The sequence below is a fragment of the Ammodytes marinus genome, assembly GCF_949987685.1.
Source record: "Ammodytes marinus genome assembly, chromosome: 8".
Taxonomy (NCBI): Eukaryota; Metazoa; Chordata; class Actinopteri; order Uranoscopiformes; family Ammodytidae; genus Ammodytes; species Ammodytes marinus.
In genome coordinates, this window is record NC_137212.1 from 20,779,326 (window position 1) to 20,805,123 (window position 25,798).

Consider the following 25,798-nt stretch of genomic DNA (forward strand, 5'->3'; position numbering starts at 1 on the left):
CATAACTTGTTTTTAGACCTAAAGTAACGACTAAGATGCATTCATTACATTTCAGTATATGCACTTCTGCTACTCTAATAAAGCTCTGCTGAAACAATAGGCCTGTTAAAGTCCCACAGAAGAAGTGAAAGTCAGGAGGACCTTGCATTTAAAAAAGGTAGTAATGGAGTGCCTCAAAACACTTTCAGCAGCACTCAATATTTAGGAGTGACCTCATAGCGTGCTAAAATCCCTATCAATATAAAACTAGTGACTGTGGTGATGGCCATGGCCTAGTCTAGACACATTTCAGCAGTATCATCTTTCTCAACTTACAGAACTGAAGTCTGCAGAACCCGAGGTAGAGTCTTTAGTTTCTTTACTTGTTGCTGAGGGAGGGGTGAAGGGGTCCTTGCCGCTGAAGGGGTCTGCGGGGCCCTTTTTACTCTGGAAGGGGTCGATGGGCTCGCTGCTGAATGGCTGGAAGGGGTCACATGGTTTGGAAGGGTCGGCTGGGCAAGACATGCTCACTGGTGTAGTCTTGCCTGGAGACACAAACGGCAAAGGTTAATAACATCACCACGGTAAAAAGCACTTTTCATATAATCCATATAATAATCGGCATTAATTAAATCGCAATCGGAAATTAAAGTTTCTATATTTTATCAATCACCATCCCAATAAATGCATGCAGATGAACAACCTATTCACAGCACTGAGTGGAAAGTTAAAAAAAGACTAAAATCAAAAATATTTAGGTATTCTTTAAATGATTAATACAGTGAGTAAGGTGTGGACTACTGTGTCAAATAACCTGCTTTGTATTGAGGAGGACATGCTGAAAACAAAAAAGCATTCTTTTTCACAGGCTTTAGTTCTCACGTATCTCAAGAGGAGGATGTAAATAAACTGAGCGCCTTCAATGATAGCCGAGAGAGATTCCATGACTCATCATCATTGCAGCTCACATAAGTGATTCTCACTAAAGTGAACTCTGCTGATAAGACAGGATCTGATCTGTTCTGGATTGAAACACACAAACACACACACAGTGGATTCTCTGGTTCTCATATAACTGTGTGCCGACGCCCTGCTTCACCTCTGCTGTCACCGCAAAGATCGCTAACAGCTTTGGAAACCCGCAACAGTTTCACCTCCACACATGACACACCAAAACAATTCGTATCAAGACACAAGTTAGCACATGCAGTGATACATTCTCAAGAGAAAATAAATATATATAGAGTATATACAGCTGGTATAGGAATAAAAACTCAGCAAATGAAAACAGCCAATAGTGATACCTCATAACTCACAGAATAATTTTCAACCATTTTCTGGTGTATCACTGGGTTTGGTTTCTCACCACATTACCGACAGTTGGTTCACCATTTACCAACGAGAAAAATACACCAACGTTCATATAGACCATACACGTTCATGGTTATAGAGTCCACATAGAATTTTCAGTGCTATATTTTTTTAGCAAATATCAGCACCAAAGCAACTAAATAATTTAAATATTGAAAAACTAGAGACACAATATGCCGCAGAAAGTCCCACAGAAGAAGTGAAAGTCAGGAGGATATTGCATTTTAAGTGGTGGTAGTATTGGAGTTAACAATTCATTTCATTATGTGTTGATAGTTTTCTTTAGAAAAAAATGATTAGAAAAGCACCCCATCTTTCCAGTGGAGAATATAGAACCAGACATTAATTTATTATCAAAATAGTTGCCTATACATTTTCTGTCAACCCTTTCAGCTCCACAGACAACATTGTTTAATGGAATTTCTTCTGTGTGGAGCGTAAAAAGTATCTGTAAGAAAATTAGTTTATTATTAAGCATAGCAAATTATTCTTGAATATTGGATCAGTCTGTGAGACAACTAATCTCATTTCAATGGACTCAACTAGATTTTTGTTGGAAATTATTTTGACTTTTAGGATCTCCCAAATGCATTTAATTGTCCTGAAGAGGCATTGAATTATGTCAGTATAATTGAATGTTCACATACACTGCATAGACATACTGCTCGTCATGAAGAGCAAAAAGTTCCTGAAAATATCTATAAACTGTATTTCATTCAAATCCTTGTTTATTTGACTCTGTTGTACCTCGAGTGGCTCTTCTACTCATGAGAAAAAATCTAACAAGTCCGTAATCATGGTAGAGTCAGTTTCTGTTATTAACAGGGAGCTAAAGCTGGCCCTGGCAGAGGATCGTGGGAACGTTAAAGAGTACATCATGTTGCTCATAAAGGTGTTAAACCACAGGACCAGACAAACCGTTTCCATACGACATACACATACGCATTTAGTCTTATTACCCAGATAACGCGGCTGATCAGGGTGAGCAGTTAATTTCACACTCCGCGCCGAGCAAAACTGCATGCCTGGCAATCAGTTTTTTCCTCTTTTAGTAAACTGCATGCATGCACGCACACACACACACACACAAACACGCACACACACACACTGACTCGAGAAACCACAATGTACTCCACCCTGTTTTAAAATAATCCACTAGATTAGTGGCAGCTATTTTTAATGTCTGCCACAGGATTGTAAATGCGGCATGCAGTATTTCATCTACTGAAAACAATACAGCTTCAGCAATGTGGCCCTAAATTATGTTTCTTTGTAGTAATGCCACTGCAGCCTTGCCCTGTACAAACCTGAATAGCTGATGAGAGAAAGTGACAGAGTACCAATGTATGCATGTGTGTGTGTGTGTGTGTGTATGTGTGAAGAAGAGTTAAATATAAAATACAATTTAATATATGAAGCGGGAGACTAATGCTGGTAGTCACTGTACTCAGCGCAGCCTGACCTTCTCTGAACTACTCACCCTCGTAAACACACATGCACGAGATCGCAAGCACACACACACACGCACACGCACACGCACACACACACACACACACACACACACACACACACACAAAGGGAAGAGAGAGGAAGCAAGTTTGGGTGTGTCTGCAAACAACAGGCCAAGCAAACCACATATCGCTCTTACAACATCAGCCCAACATATGCCTACACACAAACATCAGCTGCAGGTTGAGAAAACACTCAGAATACAAATAGTGAGAGCGGTGATGTGAAATGTTACCGCGGCAGAGTGAAGGATGGAGATGAGTCTTGACTGACAGGTGCTGTAATCTGATCCCTCTTGTTGAATGCATATTAAAGAGTGGCATTATTAAGGCTTTTACAGACTTCTCTGTGGTTCCCATTCTACAACCACTGAGTCAGCAGCAGGCGTGTAGGATAGTGCAACAGCAGAAAGGGTGGCCACAGTTTACACCATGAAAACCAAGTACCAAGGGTCCGCTTTGTGTTGACCCCTCAAGACTTTTTAAAGAACACACCCTTTCTAATCAACGCTTGCTTTTATTAAAAACAATTGTATGGACCACAATTTGAAGCATTAAAGCCAAAAAAAATTTACAAGTAGTTTGATAAACTATTAATTATATTCATGCCATTTATGTGGGGCAGTAGTTGCACGGTTGGAGCCCTACAAAGACACAAAAGGCCATGGGTTATGGGCGGTTAGAGAACGTTTCTTGAGCTGTCTTCAAATACTGTACAATTTGTCTAATTTTAAGGCTGGATTTCACACCACATTTTGTTCACACTTGATTTGTGAGTGCACTGTTGATGTACCATACAATGCACGGGAGGGAAAGTAAAAAACTGACTTGCGATATTGACAATATTTAATATTGTCAATACCGCAGGTTAAAAGAGATTGAATATGACATGTTACAGTGCTTGTCACTTTAGAAGAGAAGGCTTTCATCTTCTCTGTACCCACACTGTTATTCTTCCTGTTGACAGATCAAAGCAGTGTGTGAGATCCTGCCTTCTACGTTGGAGAAAGAAAGCTTCTCTCTGCTTACAGAAAAGACAGCCTACCTATATTTCAACACAGCTTACAGCTATATACACCATAAAAAAGTCGCAATAAAAAGAGATAAAAAAGATTTCCTTCTTTAATTTTTTTTAATAGTCTTTTCATTTGCATTGGGTTATTGAACTTAACTTGTTTCAAGGTTTTTGTAGTGAGACATTGTATACATTTTTTTTGGCTTTGGATATTAGAGGATCAGGCCCATCGTAATACTATGATACACAAAAATAACACTAAAGATATTATGTTTTCATCCATTTTAATGCACGCAGAAAAATATATATAGCACTTTTCCAAATGCTTAAAGACGCTTAGATGGCAGAATCCCAACTCAGAACTACATATCAAAGGAAGCTGATAATATCATATCTAACTTCTCTTATCAATATGTTTATTTTAATGTCTCAGATGACTTTACACTAGAACCCACAGAGAATTATCACCATTCTGCGTTTTGACATTCATTGACACTAATGGCGCTTTCCCACTGCGTGGTATCAGCTCAACTCGACTCAACTCGTATTTTTGGCGTTCCCACCACAAAAACATGGTACCTGGTAGTGGCTGCTTCTCTGGTATCGCCTCGCTCGAGGTTCCAAGCGAGCTGAGTAGATGCTAAAAGGTGACGTCGGCCACTGATTGGCCAGAGACTACCAGCTTCATTCTGTTGTATTTACTCCCAAACTCTCCGGGACTTTTCGAGTGTATTTTGTCTCGCCGCGTGCAGCCTTCCCCGGCTCTCTTTCATTTGATTTGCGTCACAGATCCGAAAAAACTTAATGAAATGTCCATATATTCGCTAAGATCACCCAGTTGGGTTGGTTGTTGGCAAACAGAAAGAGAAATAAATAGTTTACTTTCTCTAAGACCAATATCTTGATTGAATATTTATTTTTATCACATTGTTAATTATACATTATTTCTAAACCAGTAGCAAGAATGCAACCTGTGTCTGCCTGTGCGTTGTGGGAATTATATTATGGGCATTATGGTTATGTGGTAATCTCTCTTAAAAACCTATCATGTATTTTTTTTTTATGAAACCAAAGTCCCACTTAATTTTTAAAGGTAACCACTGTTCCACTAGCCTTGACAAAAGAAGGCATGTTCCCACAGATGCACTCTCATAATTTTTCTTTGTGAAAAGATCCAGTTATGATAACGTGTTTATACAGTATATAGTGTGACACTCACCACTGGGTGGTTTGGGTCTTGGTGGAACACTTTTCTTCGGGGGCAGAGCTGGCGTGTCATTCTTCCTGCTGAATGGGTCGTCCACAAACACAGACTGGACAGAAAGAGGGAGAGGAAGAATATATGTTTCTTTTATTTTTTAACATATCTAATTGGCAGTGACACAATATAGGTTATAAGAATTCTGAAATTTTTCATTTTAAATGTGACAAAGGTTGTCACCAGGAAACATATTAATAATTAGAATGATAAATTACTTTTATGTAGAGACTATTAATCCCGTCCCTCCATAGTGAATAAGTGAGGCCCTATTTATGTAATTATAGACTCTTGAGCAATATGTCTTCCTACCCCGAAACGTTTGTTTTCGGGTAGAGGTTTTTCGGTTTTGGTCTTTGGTACCTTTTGGTAGTCGGGCAGCCAGCCGGCCCTGCCTTCAAAAGGGTCTCTGGTCTTCGACATGTGGCTGAAATCTGCAAACCCGGCAGAGCTGTTACTGCTGCTGCTAAACGAACCGCTGCCGAAAGGGTCCAATGTGCCAAACAGGTCTGGAAGAAAAAAGAATAGTCACATTGAAGTTATATTAACAAACACATTAGCAAATGACTTTCAATTACTAGCTTCAACTGTTCAGTATTAAGATCATTCTACTTGTCTGTGTGGTGAAGTCTACAGCCCCACACTTATGAAGTTGAGTTACTTATGAACTCTGAGATGGGAAGTGAACCTGTAGCACTAAGTAAGCAAATGTGACACCTATCCCTCTCTAGCCACGGTTTTAATAGGCAAACCAACATGGTAACCCCAGTCTGAGCAAACAGTGGCCCCACTGTTGGGACAGGCTAGCCAGCTGACATACACTGTGTATGTGTTTGTATGGACTGCATTAATATCCTGGAGAAAATGAAAGAGCTTATCTAGTGCAGCAGAGAACAAACAGCTGATTGAAAGTGGTCCAGTGCATTAACTGAGAGCTGACGTGAATTAATTTTAGAGTTATGCCACCAGAAAATTAACTAAAACATCACTAATAAAGACTGACTGAAAGGCATCACAAAACGGACTCCAGTTTAACCTCAAAACAGAATTGGGGAAAATTAACTAATTTGTTAACTCAACTAAGGTACCCAGGTCACGATAGCTTTCTAATATCTGAGGTTGTATAAGGAAATTGTATTCAACATAAAGGAGCTTGACTTTTTTATGGCACTATTTGACATTGGAGAAAAACAAAGATTACATTATTTTGTAAATTAATGAATGATACTTTAATTTAATCATACCTGGTCCTTTGGGTTTTGGGTTGCTTGAGATGAATGGATCACTGCTTGTGAAGTGACTGGTTTGCTGCTGAAAGCATAAGAAACACCCTTTCTATAGTAAATTCCCTCAATTCACAGCCAAACACAGAGCTAAATCTGAATTCAACCACACCATTTGTATTGTTTCAGTGAGCTGCAGACTAGTAGCTAGCAGAAATCTCAAGAGAATCTTTCATCACCCATTCATCCACAGCACAAATCCAAACTCAACATTTGTAATAGAGATTAAAGTAAGCCAGGGTAGGCTGACTTTTCATACATGCATTACATTCAAATCCATGTTGTGGCCTTTGCTCTTATACAAGTACCTTGATGGGTAACGTGGCACTTTTACTGAAGGGGTCTGGTGTGGAGAAGGGATCAATCTTAGTGGTCTTCTTGAAGAAATCTTCTGACGAAGCTTTAAACGGATCCGTCTCTTTGAATGGGTCTCCTCCAAAAGGATCTGCAGCATAAATGATATGGAACTGTATCTCTTTTTCTCTTGCTGTAGCTTTCTTAAACTTTTCATTTACCAGACAACAGAACAGATGGTGTAACAATTTCAAATGACAGATACCAGTTTTCACTTCAGTTCCAATACATCAAAAATCAATAAAAGTATGAAAGTATGACTTTGTGACGGTGGGAGTCACTGCTTTCCTACGGAGATATTTTAAATACCAAACTTTACAGTAGTTCTTTATTGTGCGATTGGAAACAGCTTTGGTCTTAACCCCTTAACTTTAACACTGTCTGTGAACTTTCTATGTGCAACCAATGAGATGACAGCTTCCCGTGATGTCACCTAAAATAGAAATGTTGTATTCACTCTGCTTCTGGGCGGAGCTCTGCATCTAACATTGTAATTAGCGCATCAAAGTAGGAAGTTATTTACAGTCAAATACATTTTAGTATCATGACATGCAATAAGTAATACATCTACAGTATATGATGCTATGGATCTGTTTTGTATACTTCATTTTGTCCTAATGCTTTTCCTATTCTATTTTGTGGAACCAACATGTTACAACATATTCTGTACAGCTGATAAACAGGTGCTCATTTAGTTTGCTGGAAATTCTCAGGAAAGTCTTATCGGTGATGAAGAACTTATGGAATGTATGACTCTGGGAGTTAAGAACTATTAGTTCACAGGTCGTTTGAGGATTATTTGGCACACATTAGACTATTTTATTTATAGCTTAGATGGCATGAGTGATTCAATCGAAAACAGGCCCAAAGCGGTTTGAATCATCAGCTGTTTGCACACCTCCCTGAATTACCTATAGTCTCATACTTGCAATTATTTGGCAGCTCATATTCTGCAAAGAGTATTGCGATCACAAAAACATGAATCATTCAGTAAGCGCTAAGATATATTCGTATCTGTGATTATGGTGACAGGCACGCTGCAGATCATGTTACTAGACAAGATTTATAGTTATAATCAGTCAGGGCTTTCTCCTTCAGGACGAAAATGTTCAGCTGAAATTATGAAATGTCAAAAAGGAAAATAAGATGCATGAGAAATGGATGGTTTCACATACAATGCATTCTCAATATTTGTCTTATGTAGTCATTTAATATATGTACATATGTACTTGTATGCCCCCTGTAAAGCACTTTGAACTGCCTTGTGTCTGAATTGTGCTACAATTGCCTTGCCTACCGAAACAACCAAGCTACTAGATGGTACAAACAAGAAGCAATGGGTGGAATACTGTGGTATACAGGTTCACTGCTGTGTCACTAGGCTGATATCTATCACTGATCTCCATCTACCAAGCGGAGAAGTGAAACTCTACAATATCACTAAAGAGGGAAGTGGAAAAAAGTCACAGTTGAACACACAAGGCTGTTTCACTCTAGAGAGACATCAACAAGAGACAAGACTGCCACCACACAGCACAGGCCACTCATGGATGTGTGTGTATGTGTGTGAGAACATTTATTCAAGAGTTAAGACCAGGGAATGGTAGTGTTGAGTTTTTCTTTTTCATTGGACCAGAATAGGGTAGTTTATGATAAAATATATTATTGTATCTGTACCAATTAATCGCATTCCCTTCACAATTTCGATTGCTAAGAGAGCTCCTAATGAATATACCGTACATATTTTAGAGGGGAGGGGAGAATATTGCATGTGCTTCTTTTTTGCCAAATGTCGGCAAAAATACTGATGTTTGACTTGTGTTCCACAAATCATTTTAGATGTGTTCTTGATTTCGAGTTTTGTTCATTTGATTGACCCGGATGAGTCAAGAAGGTTAGTTAATTCAATTTATTTAAGATTAAAGGTACATGCCTTGAATTTGTTAGCACCAAGATGTGGAATAAATGTGAGCAGTGGGCTAGATTAGATAAAGAACATTTGTATTATATGTACAATATACTGTATATTAGTGTATAAATCCAAACACCATTTCTGAAATAGCTTATATTAGTGTAGTCAATTCTGTACAAAATAGCTGTAGTTGAAGCACAGCAATCAACACTGTAACTGGTTAATGGGTGACAATACAATTTCGACTCAGGGTCTTCTAACTAGCTTTACTTTTCCCCGACAGAGTGAATAGGCTGATAGCAATGATTGTTTTATTGAATTGAAATGAATTGATTTAGCTGAATAAATGCCGGTGTGATGGGGTCTTAATGCGTGAACACTGAGCTCCCTTTGCCCAAGTAAATACCTGTGACTGTGGATGGCTGCTTTGCAAAGGGGTCATTTTGGAAAGGGTCGCCTACAGGAGAGGAATCCAGCAGAGAAGGAAGAGCAGGAGGAAGACATAGAAGATAGTCAGAGAGTAACATCAGCTAAAAACAAGCCATCTTCAAGAAAGAAAACTAAATACATCGAGCAGTAAGTACATAGTCAGACAGAGGAGAGTTGAGGAAAAGAAAAAACATATTCAGAGAAAAATAGAAAGAAAAATTGATGAATGGTGGGGGGGGGGAGTAAAAGGGGATGCTTACCTTTGAATGGGTCTGTTTTGAAAGGGTCTTCAGAGTGGAAGGGGTCAGCAGGAAGCTCCGGAGGCTGGCTGTTGAACACAGATGGCTTTACTTTGAAAGGATCCTCCTGTGGTAAGGAGAAAGATAATGGAAGAAACAGATCAAGGAAAATGTTTATATTCATCGTATTCAGTCTAGTTCACTTGTGTTTACAAGTGCTCATCTACATACATATATGTGGATGAACAGGAAATACTTAAAGGTGGAGTCAACGCTTGTTGTCAAAATGACTCAATGTACTACCTGTCCGTACTGTGTGTGTGTGTGCTGAAACAAACATCCAGTGTTAATACACAGCCTAGGCTCTGTGAAGGGGTATGTTAACAAAGGGGGCCCACCTTAGCTAGCAACATACCTGTTTACATAGGCTGTGTATTAACACTGGATTTTTCAGCGCACACACAGTACGGACAGATCATGAGGAGACATTCACTGATTTTGACAAAAAGTGATTGAGACAACAAGCGTTCTCCAGAATCGCTGACTACAACTTTAAATGACTTTCAGGGCTACACTCTAAACTTAAGACCACTGAATTGGGGTCAGCTTATGCAATTGGGGACACTGGGACACTGCGTTTAATAGGAAACCCTGAGTCCACTTTTGATCCCAAGAGCTGTTTTTCAATCAAAAGAAGGAATGAGCCATGGTTGTGATGTTATCATGAGCAGAGTGCGAGGACTTCAGGGAACATAATGTAGAGTTGGGAAGAAAAATATTAACCAAGGTTTAAGATAAAGACGATTCCAATGACAGAATGACAGCTAAGGATTTGGTATGCTGCAGTTTACAAACGGTTGGTAAACTCTTGTTTAGATGATATTAGGCCTCTGCAAAGAGAAGGAAGAATGCAGATAGGCAGATAGAACTGGGAATTGATGGTTATTGTACAAAGTTTAAAATAGAGTAGTTAAGTATGATGTTTACAAATGTAATAAATTGCTCTATTATTGTTATTAAATATAAATTGATTATAAGTTTCATTTTGTGCTCAGTTATGCTAAATTCCAATTAGCACTGAATTGTTACTTAATTTCCTCTCAATCCAGAGTCAAATAGCTGCCAGACAATAAGCATATGACAGAGAGTTTTCTTTCTGGTAGCTCAACTGATTTGTTTATGCCTTTTCATTTTAAAGCACTCTAGCTTGTTTTACACATGTTCATAAGAGAGAAATTCACCTACAATTGAAATATGTTATCAGCCAGCCACACTGGGAGGTAAAAGCAGAGATCAAATAGAGATCCTGACCTGTGTTGCCCTCACCATGGCGGGGAATACTCCATTCTCTCTGTCACTGGAGCCCTCACTCATGTCTGCCAGGTTGGTCATACTGCCTCCATGGGTTCCATTCAGAGTGCTGTTGTACTGCTCGATGCTTTTAGACACTTCCTGTTGGCTGTCCTGAATCTGGGACAACTTGCTACGAGCCTGCAGGATACACACAGATACACAAACAGTTCAGTAACAGTCGGTCTTCTTGCTCTAGAAAGCTCCTCATGGATGTCTTTGATTTGGGCAGCTTACTTATGAACACCTGCTGAAGATGAACTGGCAGAAACACACAAAACGGACATGACTTCTGGTAATAGTAGCAACACCTCGATCAAGTATTAGGTGTTAACCAGTGTGTAAAAGCCGTGTTTATAGCATGAATAGAGAAGAGTTGCAACAACTACAATGTGAACCACACATCAGCTGGAATAGGTGTCTCTTTTTTACTCTTATCAGCAGTGATTTATAAAAAAAATAAATGTATGACATTTATATTTAAAATATTTGATTACTAGAGATTTATTTTTCTTATTTTCACACAGATATATTTAGATAAAATATCCCAATAGTTGAGCACATTTATAGTACAAACCTTTGCCTTAATATGGCAGTTTGGAGGAGGCAAAGCATGAATGGACCAGTGTCTTGTACCCCAAGATAGACTTTAGAAGTTACTATTACATGATGTTTTGATACATTTTACCAATGAAAACATGTCACTTTTGGACTCAGTTGTAATTGACATGAATCCAAGCTGACCACAGCAGCTGTTCTCTGTGTGAAGAAAGAAACCACAAACGTTTTACAGTCACCTCTGAAGCCAAGGAGCTTTTAATACTCAGTAGATAGATACTCGATATCACCATCGGCTTAAGGGTGTTTCTTCCTATCTAACATAAGATGATTCAGACCTTTGATGTTTTTTGGCCAATGACATGAACTTGTCTGATCCGCTGGAGCATGTGGGGTTTAATGAATATCAAAAAGGCCTAGAGGGAATATATCATGAAACAAATCAACAGGACTCTTCCTGGAAGCAGTGAGACTCCATATTATTGCAGGTGAGCAGGAGGAAATGTGGAGATTCTAACTTTCCATGTGACCTTCTGACTGGAGTATACAGACTTCAGTAATGTGGTGGTTACATTCAGGATAACACAATCTTATCAGGGCTCCACATAATGGAATGACTATGTTATGTTCAAGTTTCAACTAGTGGTACAGCAGGACCAGATACTGACTTCAGTGGTAATGAATATGAGTGTATACAGTGCAATGGTGCCCCCTGCCTGTTGAAACCTTTAAGACACAGGCACAAACACACGCTTGTCCCACAATGCACATACAAAGTAGTACACACACATACACACACTCCTGCATTACCAACAGTAACAGGACCTCTATTTCTGATCATTTTAAAAATACAAAAACACAATAGAAAACTTTAAGGTACTTTAAGGCCTTTTGTAATACTTTAAATGTGCCTTTTTAAATGTGTTTATACAAGTTGCAAAGAGGGAACTTGAATCAATGAGCCATGTCTTCATATCAAAGAGGGGACTCCATTCACTGCAGCAATGGAGCTGGCTGTGCCTATTGTTTCACTCAATGAGTGTTTGCTTGGTGCAAAGCCTTCCTTTTCCGTTTCTTTTAAAAATTGATTATATAACTTTAACAATAACCTTTGATTTCTCTGTGATACAAACACACACACATGCACACACACACGCACACACACACGGACACACACACACACGCATACAAACACACACATGCACACACACACACACACACACACACACACACACACACACACACACACACACACACACACACACACACACACACACACACACAGACATACACACCTGGTTGATCTCATCCTGTGTGGCCTTCAGGGACTTGATGATGGTCTCCAGTTGGATCTTTCCAGCAGCGAGGCTCTGCTCCAGCAGGTTCTCCTCCTGCTGCAGGCGGCCCAGGTCTGCCTTGGCCCGGCACAGCTCCTCCTCCTGGGTGAGCAGGTCTGACTCCTGGGAGTGGATCTGACTCTGGAGGGTGGAGATCTGGAGGCAGAAGAATCAATGAGGATGGGCTTTGAAATGAACACCTGCCCCAAGCAACAATGGCTCTAGGAATCCATTCTGAACTGACTTGTCAATCTACTGAAGCCGTATATGAAGTGAAACCACATGATCGACACTTTGCCTTCTTCCCTTTGACAACATCTCTGTTAATTCTTGACAGTTCTGGCATTTGTCTGAACGGTAAAGTAAGTCCAATTCAAAAATCACCAACATTAGAGCTATAGTGCGTAAGTTCTGCCACCCCCATGAGGAATTGTGAACAAGTACAACAACACTGTCGGGGCATTACATGAGGTAAGCCTTTCGGTGGTCGCACATGGATTTTATACCATCTGCTGAACGGCCAGGTTTTCCTTAGTGGTAGAATCAACAACTGAAAGATTTCATGGGCGCTTCTTGGGATTTTTCTGAGCTCCTGCGCCAGTGTCGACACCAGTTTGTAAACACTGACGGACTGAGAAAAACCAAGAGTTTTATAGAGGAGATAGGCTTAATCAACTTTGTGTCAACTTGTTTGGCTTGAATGTAGCCGACATTCATTTATATGTAAAAAGTACGCACTATAGCTTTAATATTAATATATAAATAATAACTTTGTTAATTAACTTAATGGCTTTTCATTGTATATGGTTCTGTGGCCACTGTGACAAATCCATTACAGTGTGTCTTGTTTTCAGTGACACCCCACATCCCCCGGTTCTTCCCCTCTTCTTCCTCACCATCTGAGACTCTTCCTGGCACTTGATCTGGACTTCATTCAGCATGTCCTCTAGTTTATGTTTCTGCTGGTCCATCTCCTCCAGGCGGTCCTGGGCATCTTGTTTCTGAGCCTCCAGATCCTGCAGACTGGCCGTCTCTCTGTCCAGGTCATTCTGCATCTCCTGGTGGAACAAACATTAAAAACAACCCGAGTGCCAGTCAAGTATCATGTGACAAATGTAGCTCACCACATAATGATTATCATTATTTTTTTAAGTGTTCAGAGTCAAGCCAAGTTGTTTTGCACCATATAGACATTGAACCGACTAGCCCTGTATATATTAGACTATGTGAACATAGTAGATCAACCACATTAAAGCAAGCTGATTGACCAGTGAACATGTCATCCTCACCTGCACCTCAGCACTCTTGTGTCTGATGGCATCCTCTGTGTCTCTGATGTCTTGTTCAAGAGTGTACTTCTCCCTGACACACACACAGAAAAAAGAGTGCACACAAACACAGGCAAGCATAAATATAATAACAGAAAAAGAGTCAAATATCAAACTATCAAACCGGCCGCTGTGTAAACACACATCAAGAAGTCACAGTAACAAAGACACTGGACCTGGACTGCATCCCATTCACACACACGCAACGATGGCAGCATCTGCTGGTCAGACTGGTGAGAATGGTCAGACTGCTGGTCTGACCATAGGGAGCAATTTGGGGTTCAGAGTCTTGCCCAAGGACACAAAGAGCTGGGGATCAAACTGCCAACCCTGTGATCAATAGAAGACCCTCCAAGTAAAAACTGCTCACTGACAGGAAAAGAAAAGCTGTTTTGTGAAGTGTGTGACCTGATAAAGAAATGAGTGTGCCTTTCACTATCATTTAAAATTAAATATTTGAATTAATAATGTATCTAATTAATTAACTGTAGTTGCAGAGGGATATGATTAATAAAATATGTATTTTATTTCAATTTCGAAAAATCTTCCTCAAGAAGGAATAATAACTCCGAGCCATTTCAGTGATCAAATGGCCACCTGACTGATATAAGAAAAGCATTAGGCAGCACCAGTAGTAGTGTGCATGTGTCACAGTAAATTTTACAGAATGCCAGTCCATCCATACATATTCCATAGCCGGTGTGTTTACCTGAGAGTATTCCACTGGGTAAAGGCAAGAGTGCTGACGCAGCATGGAGAATAAGTGGTGAACAAACAAAAATTTGATAAAATACACACATCAAAGGAAGAGTGGACGGTTGGCTGGATGGATGGATGGATGGATGGAGGAAAGCAGTAGTATGATGAGGCCAAGATGAATAGTAAAGCTCAACCACATCTGATAGTGCATGTTTCCTTTTCAAGTGTGCATTTTTTTTTTTTTTTTTTTTTTTAAGATATATTTTTGGCATTTTTATGCTTTATTGACAGTGTAGAGACAGAGTTGAAATGGGCAGAGAGGGGAGTGGCATGCAGAGAACGACTGCGGGCTGGAATCGAACCCGGGTCCGCTGCTGGCCGAGGCCCATGGGGGGACGCCCTACCAACTGAGTTAAGGGCGCCCCCCAAGTGTGCATTTTAACAGTGAAAAACAGTTGGACCACACTGCTGTGCAAACCTCTGCATCTGTGTCTGCCAGCTTTGCAGGTCAACAACAATTTTATAAGGAGCATTCCACTTAGAATCCATACTCTAATCCATCTAAAGTGTAACACTTCTTTATGTCTTTTATTGTCAAGTGTACATTAAAAGGTGCATTTCCTGCCAACAAGTGGAGGGGTGTTGCATTTTAAATTCTGGTATACACTTAGCTCTGCAGTATGAGCATAAGTGTATATCAAGTGCGGGTTAAGTGCACTTTGTGCTGGCTTTTTTCAGAAGTAGAACACACTTGCCTCCTACCTGATGGCATGTGAACACACACTTAAGGACAAAGGCTGAGGACAACGGTTGATTTTCTGTTGTTATGTCAAGACTACACATGAGTTATTAGTAGGGCTGTCAAAATTATCGCGTTAACGCAGGGTGATTAATTTCTGGAATTAACGCGTTAATTTTTTTATTGCGATTAACGCATGTGCAGAATAATCCGCCCCGTGCATCCCACCGGCTCTGTACTACAGCCACTCTAACGTTGTGGCTGACCCAGGATCAGTAGCTGCGCGCAGCCAAACATAACAGCACGCTAGCCCATGCCTTGTTTTAAACTGTTAACAGTCACGTCTGTGTCGGGGGCATAGATAGTATATAAAATCAACTGCCGCGGGTGACAGTTGATGTCGGGAGCAAAAGGAGGAGAAACATTGTCCGCTCTGTTCAGAGCCCGCGAGGACACAAACGTCTGCAGTTTTCAGAGGTGTGCGTGTGAGTAGACATCAACATAACGTCGGCTTCCTGGCACAAATGAACAGTCCCCTAGGACGTGTTTGCGCGTACAAACACACACACACATACACACCGCGGACTGTAATTAAGTTGTATTCAAGAATGCACAACCTATAGATTCACAAAATAAATGCCATTTTATAGCCAATATTTGCCCAAAGACATAGTAAAGAGACAGACCAATTGAATTATGGTGTGGTAGGTATATATTTTAGTTTGATTTAAATTTATTTTCAGTATTAAAACCATCATTTGGATTTTCAATTAATAAAAATACTAATTTTAAATGTACATATCCACCTTCTGTCCTTTATCTTTCCGTTCATACAACAATATACAGAGAAAATTCGGATTTTTCGGGCATATTTCGAATGGTAAAATTAATCGCGATTAATCGTGATTAATCCACAGAATCCTGTGATTAATCTGATTAAAAATGTTTGACAGCCCTAGTTATTAGTAATAACATCTACCATATAGGGCTGTGTCACACGGTTTTTGAGAAGTGATGTAATGTAAAGGAAACTTTCCTTGTATAAGACGTAATTACAATGAATAATTTAAAACGACTTTAGTAAGATTCTTTGGCATGATATTCCGACAGTAAAAAAGTACTAAAAGTAAATAAAATATTGCTATTATACAGTTTTTCTGTAACCAGTAAACTCTGCTTGTACCATTTCATCTTGTTATGTTGTTAAATACTTTAATTACACAAATATACATTTGGTTTTCAATCATCAATTGTTTTCTCCTATTCGGTTCTCCTATTCAAGTACGACATTTTGAGCAGATGATTGATACAAATACATTTGAGTTCATCTTTTGTTAGTTTTTGTTTAGTTTTACTTGAGCTTTAGGGGCAAAGAGTGGGCATAGAGCAATACACCAGGATCATACTAGTCAAGGGATGGTTTGCATTTATCATCACTAAAGAGTGATAAAAGCCTGAATGTGGGTGATGGCAAATGGATTGGTGAGTGAGCTAATGTTAAGAGGTTAAATGAGGAGGCGCGTTGTTGACAAGTGACATGAGTGGGCAAAACCAAAATAGCCTTGACACAGGACATCACAGAGTACATTCATCATAGAGTGAATAGTGACTGTGTGAAACAGTGATTATTGTCGTGTTATTTAGGTTCTTTGTTTGTTACCTCTGCAACTGCGCTATCTCCTGGCTGATGTCATCCAACTCCTTGATGCCAGTAAACTCTCCTGAACCCACTGAACTAGAGCTGTCCTGTAGAGAGAAAGAGAGAGAAAGGCAGACAGACAGATAGAGGGGAAGAAAGAAAAACAACAGGTTGGAAAAGTACACTATGTTGGTGGGAGAACGTGGGATGATGAAATGGTACCAAGTGAGCCATGGCAGAGGAGGCCAAAGGAAGGAGGAAGAGGGAAAGAGAGGAGAGGAGAGGACAGAAACCAGCGCTCAATAAAAGGATTAGCACAGAGGTTTGAATCAGTAGGTAAAGACTGGGTCAGCCACCAACATGTGGGGGGAGTGTCACCACCACTGACAAACTGCCAAAGAGAGGGAAGATTCAGGATTTCTCTATTGTGTCATTACAAGTAAATCAGCCGTTAAGGGAAGCATTCAAAACGCTTTCATTTAGGTGGTTCGTAACATATTTACAGTATTGCGTCCATCAGTATTTGAAGGTGACGCTAGTCCAAAAGTGTGAAGACCTTTAACATATTTAAACACATTTAATAAAATAATAATAAATTAAATAAAAGCCCTTACGAACTGTTCCTTTATAATCAGCACAACTGGTTAAGTCTGTGCATTTAGTTGAATTGTTATCATCGTGATTACAATTTTGACTTCCAACAATTATGAAAATAAGATAATCAACTGTTACAAGATAATGTTTGTAAGTCAGGTCAAGCCTTTGAGCCAGGTCCTGTTTTTATTTTAAACTTAAATTATATTTAAATTGAAGGAAATCCACTGTTAAAAATAAATCTTTTCCAATACATTTCAAAGAAAGTTACTAAATGCATGATGTTTCCAAAGTCAATTTCTTGAATCTTCCCCTTGGGTTAGCAGTTGACAGGGCGAGACAATGTCACTGCACTGTACTGGAATGGAGAGAATAGTCTTGCAAATGCTTTCCAGTATTCAGCCTGAGCAGTAGTCATCTGCTGAAAGCATTTATTTGATACACTGTAGGTCCATGTTACCTACCCACAACTTGAACATTATAGCCTGAGAGAGGAGGAAGAGGGGAAAGAAACATCAGCAGTTTAAGGGTGAGAGAGAAAGAAGAACAGTGGGTACTAGATGTATTTAATTAAATAGGTTTACCTCTCCTCGGATTAGTATATTTTCATGTCTAAGTGGGCTACACTTAAAAGTTCTCTTCCACCAAATAAGCAGATTAGACAGATTCTAGTTCATTGGGTGGCATTGTGAAATTGGTATAGCTGAAGAAACAGAACGTATAGCAGAGCGGAGGAGAGAAGAGAAGAACAGGTAGTGACTCACCCGTCTCATCTCAGAGAGAGCAGCCATCTCTGATCCCACTGGGGTCATGTATCCTGACATACTCTGCAACCGCCAAGAAATTAGTTAGTGACTGACAATGACAAAGAAAATTAAAAAATGCAGCAGCTACTTCTCCGTTTTTGCGTCAAAACACTTTTGAAGAAGTCAACATCTTTGTTCTTATTCATTGTTATGTCATATTAGTGTATTACTATGGCAAAGTGGAGATAAAAAAGGCAACAATACCAGATCATACAAGCAAACTGACAACATGGGAAAAGGGGCATTTGACATTTCTACAAATATTACATACTGTTGCATTTCAGAAACGATACTTTGAATGTGATGATGTTTTGGCACCGACTACTGGTACTTTAAAAGTAGATTTAATTCGACAATATTTTGAGAAGAGCTTATTAATTGTGTACATATGATAATTACACAGGTACAGGTGTTACATGTATGTGTTTTCTGTAATTCTTCCATTAACCTAACGGTGCTTTTATAGGACCCTTTTATAAGGGAAAAAAACGCTCTACCTCCTAAGCCCAATTACATAAACAGATATACAGATATCTCACTCAGCTCTAGTATGCATGGGCTTATTTGATCTGGTAGGACCTACTGGTACGGGAGTGCTTCTCTCAGAGGGGGGGATCATGTCAGCAGTCAGGGTCTGTGGAGGGTCGATGCCTTTGCTGACTTTCTGCTGGATGAGATACATGGCCAGGGCAAACTGCTCTCTGGTCAGCTTACCCATCTGCCTGGTGTCAGCCAGAGCCCTGCAGAAAAAAGCAGACAGTCAACAAATACACTTTTGGCTATTGCTGCACAGAACAGGAGGAAAAAAATTAAATAAACAGTTGACTCAAGGCAAGTAACTAGTCAGCATGGGTTTTTACTCTCAACAAATCATTATCATTCATTCATTGTCAAGCATTGTGAACTGTCAAGCATGAAAACACTAGCAAAGCTGAGTCCCTACCATATATGGGCGAGGAGGTTCTGGGAGAGTCCAGACTGAATGAAGATGTCCTTTACTTCATGTCCGCTGACGAATCCATCCATATCGGCGTCAGTCTTCAGGAAGATGTCGTCATAGCGACCACGGTCCGATACTGGCACCACCCAGTTCAATGAATGCTGACACAAAAGAGACGATTTTGTCGTGATAAAACCGTTAATGTTCAACAAAATTGGACATGCAAATACATTTATTTTAACCCATGAAGTGAGGTTATAGCTGTTGCTAATTGACAGTGAATAACCTTGTGTAAAAGCTGGAGCAAAATAAAGAGGGGCAAACTAATGAAGGGTCAAAAAAGGATCATTATGTTACATAACAAACACTAAACCATAACACAAATATCAGCCTGTTTCATTAAGCATATAGCAATTTTTTTGTTCCAGTATTATTTCTAGTCATGGATTAATGTTTGTTTACTGATAAAAGTGACCTGTAGATGTGTGTGTATATCACCGTAGTGCATTACCTGTCCAGACTTGAGTGTGTGTTTGGGCGATAGGCTGCCGGTGCTATTGAGTGAGTTCATGCTGCCGTGCGAGGGTGTGGAGCGTAACGAGTCTTTAAGTGGTGGAGGGCTGGCCGGCAGACCAGGCGCAGAGACGGCCACTGAACCCAGACTCTTCTTTCTCTTTGAAAGAGGGATGAGGGAGGAGGGGAGGAGGGCAGGGACAGGCTCTTTCTCCAGGGCCCGGTACACAAGGTGCATGGCCTGAGGGAGGACAGCCTGCTATTAATACAAACTTACTGGCAGAATGTATACATTATAGATAGCAAATGTTGTTCCTGTATAGAGCCTGTTATTTGCCCTTAGTGTGGACATATTCATAAACTGCAGGCACTTCTTTTAATTTTATTTATACATTTTTTGGTGTTTCATAAATGTTACCCCTGCTTTTTGTTTATTTAACACACAGTAAGCTTAGATCGAGATCCTGCAATTCAATATGTTTGCGAGCTGAATATCTCTTAACAAGGAAGAACACAACACTCACCACTGCAAACTCGTCTCTGTCCAGGTGGCCATCTTTATCTATGTCACTCAGGTCCCAAACCTATCACAGCAGGAAAGAAAATAATTCAGCGTACTTCAAAGAGTAACTAAACTTAAATTGTATTTCTATAAAACCACTGATGAAAAAATTGTATTCCTTGACAATTCATGCTCAATATCTAAGCTGTGAAAAACAGATATACCAACCACTGGCATTCATGCTTCTTCATACTTTTAAGTTCTGTCTTTTGTAGTTTAATCTTCAATCATGGAACCAACAAGCCTTATTTAAGACCTAATATAACAAACCAAACAAACTGTATAGTCAATACCTTCCCAAGGACATCCAGTGGTAGCTTGGAGTTGATTAGGACTGGTTTGACCTTGTCTCCTGACAGTAGACCGTTGACTGGAACCAAACTTTCAAAAATCCCATCAAATTTATTCTTCTCCTCAGGCTGCAAAGGAAAGTGAACACCTGTTATCTGAAAAGCCTGGTCTGTTAATGTACATGTTAAAATGGTGTTCAGGACTGTATCAAAAATAAATAGAACTTGGGATATTAAATTGTATTTTTTCTTCCTAAGGAGTATTATTATTCCACTGTGTGTGTGTGTGTGTGTGTGTGTGTGTGTGTGTGTGTGTGTGTGTGTGTGTGTGTGTGTGTGTGTGTGTGTGTGTGTGTGTGTGTGTGTGTGTGTGTGTGTGTGTGTGTGGTGCGTGTGAGTGCGTGCGTGCATGCATGCGTACGTGTGTGAGTGCATGCATGCGTACGTGTGTGAGTGTGTGCATGCGTGTACGTGTTGAAACACACCCTGACAGCCCAGTGTAATTCACTGGGGGCGGAAGCTGTGCTGCTGCTTAGAGACGGACTGCTGGTGTCCTTCTGAAATCATACAAACAAAGATGACTGTCATAGCACATCACATGATCCATTCATTGGATTAAATACCCTTCTTCCTCTCTCATACTGAGCTTTTGATACAAGGTTTAATAACATAATAACATGGAGATGGAAATTACACAAAGGTTTTATGTACATGATGAGTGAATGAGTATGACCCTGACCCTCACCCGACACATTGACCACAGACCCTGTGGTCAATGTGTCGAATAAAGAGTCTATATTGTCAACTTCTAAATATCAAATGTTCTTCATTTTGTGTTGTGCCAGTAATACATGTTCAGTAGTACATGTTTCAGCTATGTTTCAATAAAAAAAAAGCGATTAATGCAGTTGCAAGAACAATACTCACTACTGACTCATACTTCAGCAAATACAGTATGCCTCTCAGCACATGGACAGTGGTTTTCTCTCGTGCGCTGCTCTATGCTGGACCGTTACCATGCATAGCCACTGTCCATGCTTCTCACAAAAAAAAAGGTATTATGTTATTTTATTTTCCCTCAACTCAACTTTGCTGCAGTCTATTTAAAAAGTGAATATAATGAATTGTTAAAAATGTCTGCAGGTTTGCTAAATACCATTTAGATGTGAACATTCTGGGGGAAAAAAAGGGGGCAGCTTGTTTTAGTACAAAGAACATGTGGATTTGAGCTGTGATGTGGTCATACTCACAAACTTGGGAGGAGGGACTGTGAGGCTGAAGCTGGACAGACTGACTTCCTGGCCGCTCTGAGCACAGGCCACCAGCCGCAGAGCTACGTAAAACCCCTGAGGGACAGAACACACAGCGTTACCCATCAAGTCTTTCTCATTCTCTCACTTGCATGGCTAAAACTAATGTAGTATGTAGAAAGAAACAGGCATAACATCCATTTATATATAAGAAAAACATTTAAAATATTCTCTATCTTTGCCTGCACAGGTTAACGTATGCTGTACATTTATTTTATACTCGAGATATACATACATGCTAACATTAACTTATTTTTGGGGAGTTATTACAATTGGGGTCTTTTTATCGGATCAACTTGTAGAGATTTTATTTGACTTTGACATTTCGAAAACTGTTATTGATCTTTGAATCGACGCTCCACTGCGTCGTTGGGTTTCATACATTTGAGTTTTAGCCTTCCTCTCTTTCAGCCTCTCATTTCTTCCGCCTATTGAACATTACTGCCTTATTAAGCATCCATGTGGTCTCTGTGGATTGCAATATACCGTACATTTGCTGTAGAACACCGGTAGCAGTCAGAAATAGGGAACTTCTCAGAGAAATGTGATATCTCACATACACAGAGAAAACATTTTATTGCGTCCTCCGTGATTTTGAATTCTATTTATTACATTCAGCGCATCATCATAGACAGAGCGCTGGATGAAAAGTTATCTGTTCCCAATCCTTACCTGTTTGTCCAGATAGCCTTTGCCATCTGGATCTGCCAAATCCCAGATCTGAAACATAAACATACATCATTTAACATGGTCAGATCGTAGGCAATCACCACCAATAATACATTTTGAAACCTTGGGAACAAGGGGAAATGACAAAGAAAAGAACTAGCTTGTTGCCCTCTACGTTATTCTGACAGCAGAGACAGACTGACATATCCACAGACATGAGGTGGACTTTCACTCCATAATGGCAGTACGATTAATTAATATTCACAAGCTGCAGCCAACAACTGTATGAAACAAAAAGGCTTCTCCAGCTTTGTGTAAAGTAACCTTGATACCATGTGCCGCCATACAGAAAGCAAAACATTGCAATTTTTGCCACGACCTACCTTTCCCAAGGTAATGTCAGGGAGTCCAGACTTTTTTAAGAACAGGGCAGCTTCTGTGGGTGCCACTCTCCCTGTATTCCCAGGATCCACCTTGGAGCAGGCACACACGTCACACAGTCACATCACAGAGTGCATTGTGGCATATTTACATCATATATTTTTTTACATTTCATAAAGTGTGTTAAATAAATGAGGTAGAGTTTGGAAGTAATACACTTTGGCACATCATCTTACCTGTCTGTAATAGCTCTCATATATGGGGTTCCCACTTGACAACTGTGGCAAACAAGAATATTATTTATTGCACAATATAAATCAACCCCGTGCACCTATCTCTACAAGTGATGTTCCAGCCTACAGTTACAATATTAACATGTGCACAACACCGTTATTTCAGTAATATCTTTTTAAGCATAGAACAGTGCTTATTAAATTACTTGTGTAACACTAATTGGGGATATGATGACAGAGTGTCCAAGCCGTGCTGCTCCCAATCAATAACAAAGATATCGCCACCAGCTGCCTTGTCATATACTGCAGCAGTCAAAACATACCATCGCTCCCGTGGGTGTTTGTCAGCTTTAACTTTAGCTTTATGGTCACCAGAGAACGTTACGACTAGTGAGTGAACTCACATCAGCACCATGAATCAAAGCTTAGCTCGGGTTAGCCTACTGTATAGCCTGCCCTCTAGGCTTACGAGCATGTTTATCCCCATCCTCCTCACACTGCTAGGCTAACTAGCTTAAGGACTGAACGTTAACATAGTTTATAATGCTTTGTTACACATACATGCACGGACCACAGTGTCCCTAAATTCGTGTGCAGTGTTCCTTGTGCGTATTGTCTTTCAATGTGTAATTGGTTAGTTAACAGTGTGTTTTATCGTAGGTAAAATAGCCACACTGGTAGCTACTACCAGCTGAGGCTAACAAGCCCGCTACATAACGGTACTGCAATATAGGCCCTATCCGACCAGCTGACTGGCTCATTTATAGCTGCATTTCAAACTAAGCAAGCTCATGTTTGGCTCAGAGTAACATTAAAATACATTGCCATGAGTTAGACATGTTATGTCATGCTAGTAATTATCTCGGAGCATAGAGGCGTAAATTGCTGCATCTTTACCTGGGTGAGGGATGTGAGAGCTGCCATCTTCCCTGTTGCTGCGGGAACGCACCCACCCTCCTCCTGCCTCTCCCTCTCCAAGGCAACACTCCCCTCAGCAGACAAACCTGGGCCGCACAGTGCTGCTGAGAGACGCTGCGAAACACTATAATAGATGTTCTCATTTTTGGCTGCCCACATTGCCTAAATATTTATTCAAAGGAAAAAATTAAACATGTAATATATCGTAAGGGTGAGCTCTTAAATTCAGCCTTAATAGTTCCAAAGCGGGACCACTATGGCAGAGTCTGTGTAGAAATACAAATCATGATGTTGGGCGCTGCTATGTGGGAGCAGCAAATCAAATGCCCCTTAAGGAATCATGCAATTAAACAAAATGAAGAGTTGCAAGTGTTGACAATAAATGAAACCCATACAATCTGTAGAATAAACTCACAAAAAAAACTTTAATAAAGGTTAATAAATATTCTATCAGGTTTGTGTGGCTTGATAAGTTCAGCTCCAAACAGACAGGTCAATATAGGGACCCAATACAGACACTAATGACCCTCTCAAGGCCTCATTCTCCTTTGGAGAAAAAAAGCCTTGCAAGTGTTGATAATAAATGAACATTTTAAGTTAACCAATTAACTTAAAATGTTTATTTAGGGAAACAAATACTCTTTTATTTTTTGTGTACTTTATTTTTTTAACCTTATTTTGATCATAGCAGAATTATGTGCATGTGAATGTATAAAGACAAGATAATTAAAATCTTCTGTGTACAAAAATAAGCATTGTAGTTTTTGACAATAAAGGAACACCTTAACTTGTACAAGAAACATAAAAAAATGTTTGTGACTGTCTGCATGCCTTAGCTACTTTTAAGTTTGATGTTTGAAGATACTCAACACACTGTACATACGTGTACCTGACAGTGACAATGAAATATACGGTCTGATAAAACACCAACTTGTCTCACCCACTTTGTTAAAGCCATTTATTTTACACAATGCTAAAACAAAAACATTCACAACTATTCAGCAAAACCTCAATTGGTGTATTTGAGGTGGTATTTTTTTTTATAAACCCAAAAATAAGTCGAAACACTGACAAAATTGATAAAACAGATAAACTGAGATCAGGGCAACACCACTGGTGGTTTCATCATTCTTAACCCACTACCATGCTATAAATAAGCTGTAACAATCTCATGCAACCAACAACCCCTCACAGCTATAGCAGAGCTATAGCTATAGAGCAGCATATGTCACAGTAAAGTGCCTTTTTCCCAAAAAAGTTTGTATAGCCCATTTACAATATGATACAAATCTGTCAGTCATTTCCAGTTAAAACACAATAAACAGAAGTCAAAAGAGAAACAGCAAAGCACATGCTGAAAGCTGAAAAAATATTTCTTCTGTTTAGGCTTCTAGCACAAATTCCCTTTAGCTCACCTTTGTAACAATAAAATATTAACTGTCAATGATTCAAACTCAAATGATCATCATCACCAAGCCTAGAACAATCATCTGTGCAATATTTGAAATACTAGAATGTAAACTACAATACCATTTGTAAAATGAAAAATGTTCAAGTATTTTACAACCCATAAGGCATGAAGGA

The 25,798-nt window shown here is 39.6% G+C and overlaps 1 protein-coding gene across 1 annotated transcript; it reads right to left on the reverse strand.

Annotated features, from left to right (window-relative positions):
- Positions 1-306: 306 nt before the first annotated feature.
- On the reverse strand, positions 307-24,220 carry eps15l1a (epidermal growth factor receptor pathway substrate 15-like 1a; the record flags this gene model as incomplete). Its single annotated transcript, XM_080031962.1, has 25 exons — positions 307-524; positions 5,093-5,186; positions 5,495-5,640; positions 6,376-6,442; positions 6,723-6,859; positions 9,087-9,137; positions 9,370-9,475; positions 10,660-10,839; positions 12,552-12,749; positions 13,490-13,651; positions 13,883-13,955; positions 14,631-14,663; positions 17,020-17,105; positions 18,357-18,419; positions 18,982-19,138; positions 19,342-19,499; positions 19,850-20,092; positions 20,376-20,435; positions 20,707-20,852; positions 21,149-21,260; positions 21,954-22,049; positions 22,686-22,733; positions 23,066-23,155; positions 23,300-23,341; positions 24,194-24,220. The coding sequence occupies 25 exons, from the start codon at positions 24,218-24,220 to the stop codon at positions 307-309; spliced, it is 2,793 nt and encodes a 930-aa protein (XP_079888088.1).
- Between the last annotated feature and the right edge of the window lie 1,578 nt (positions 24,221-25,798).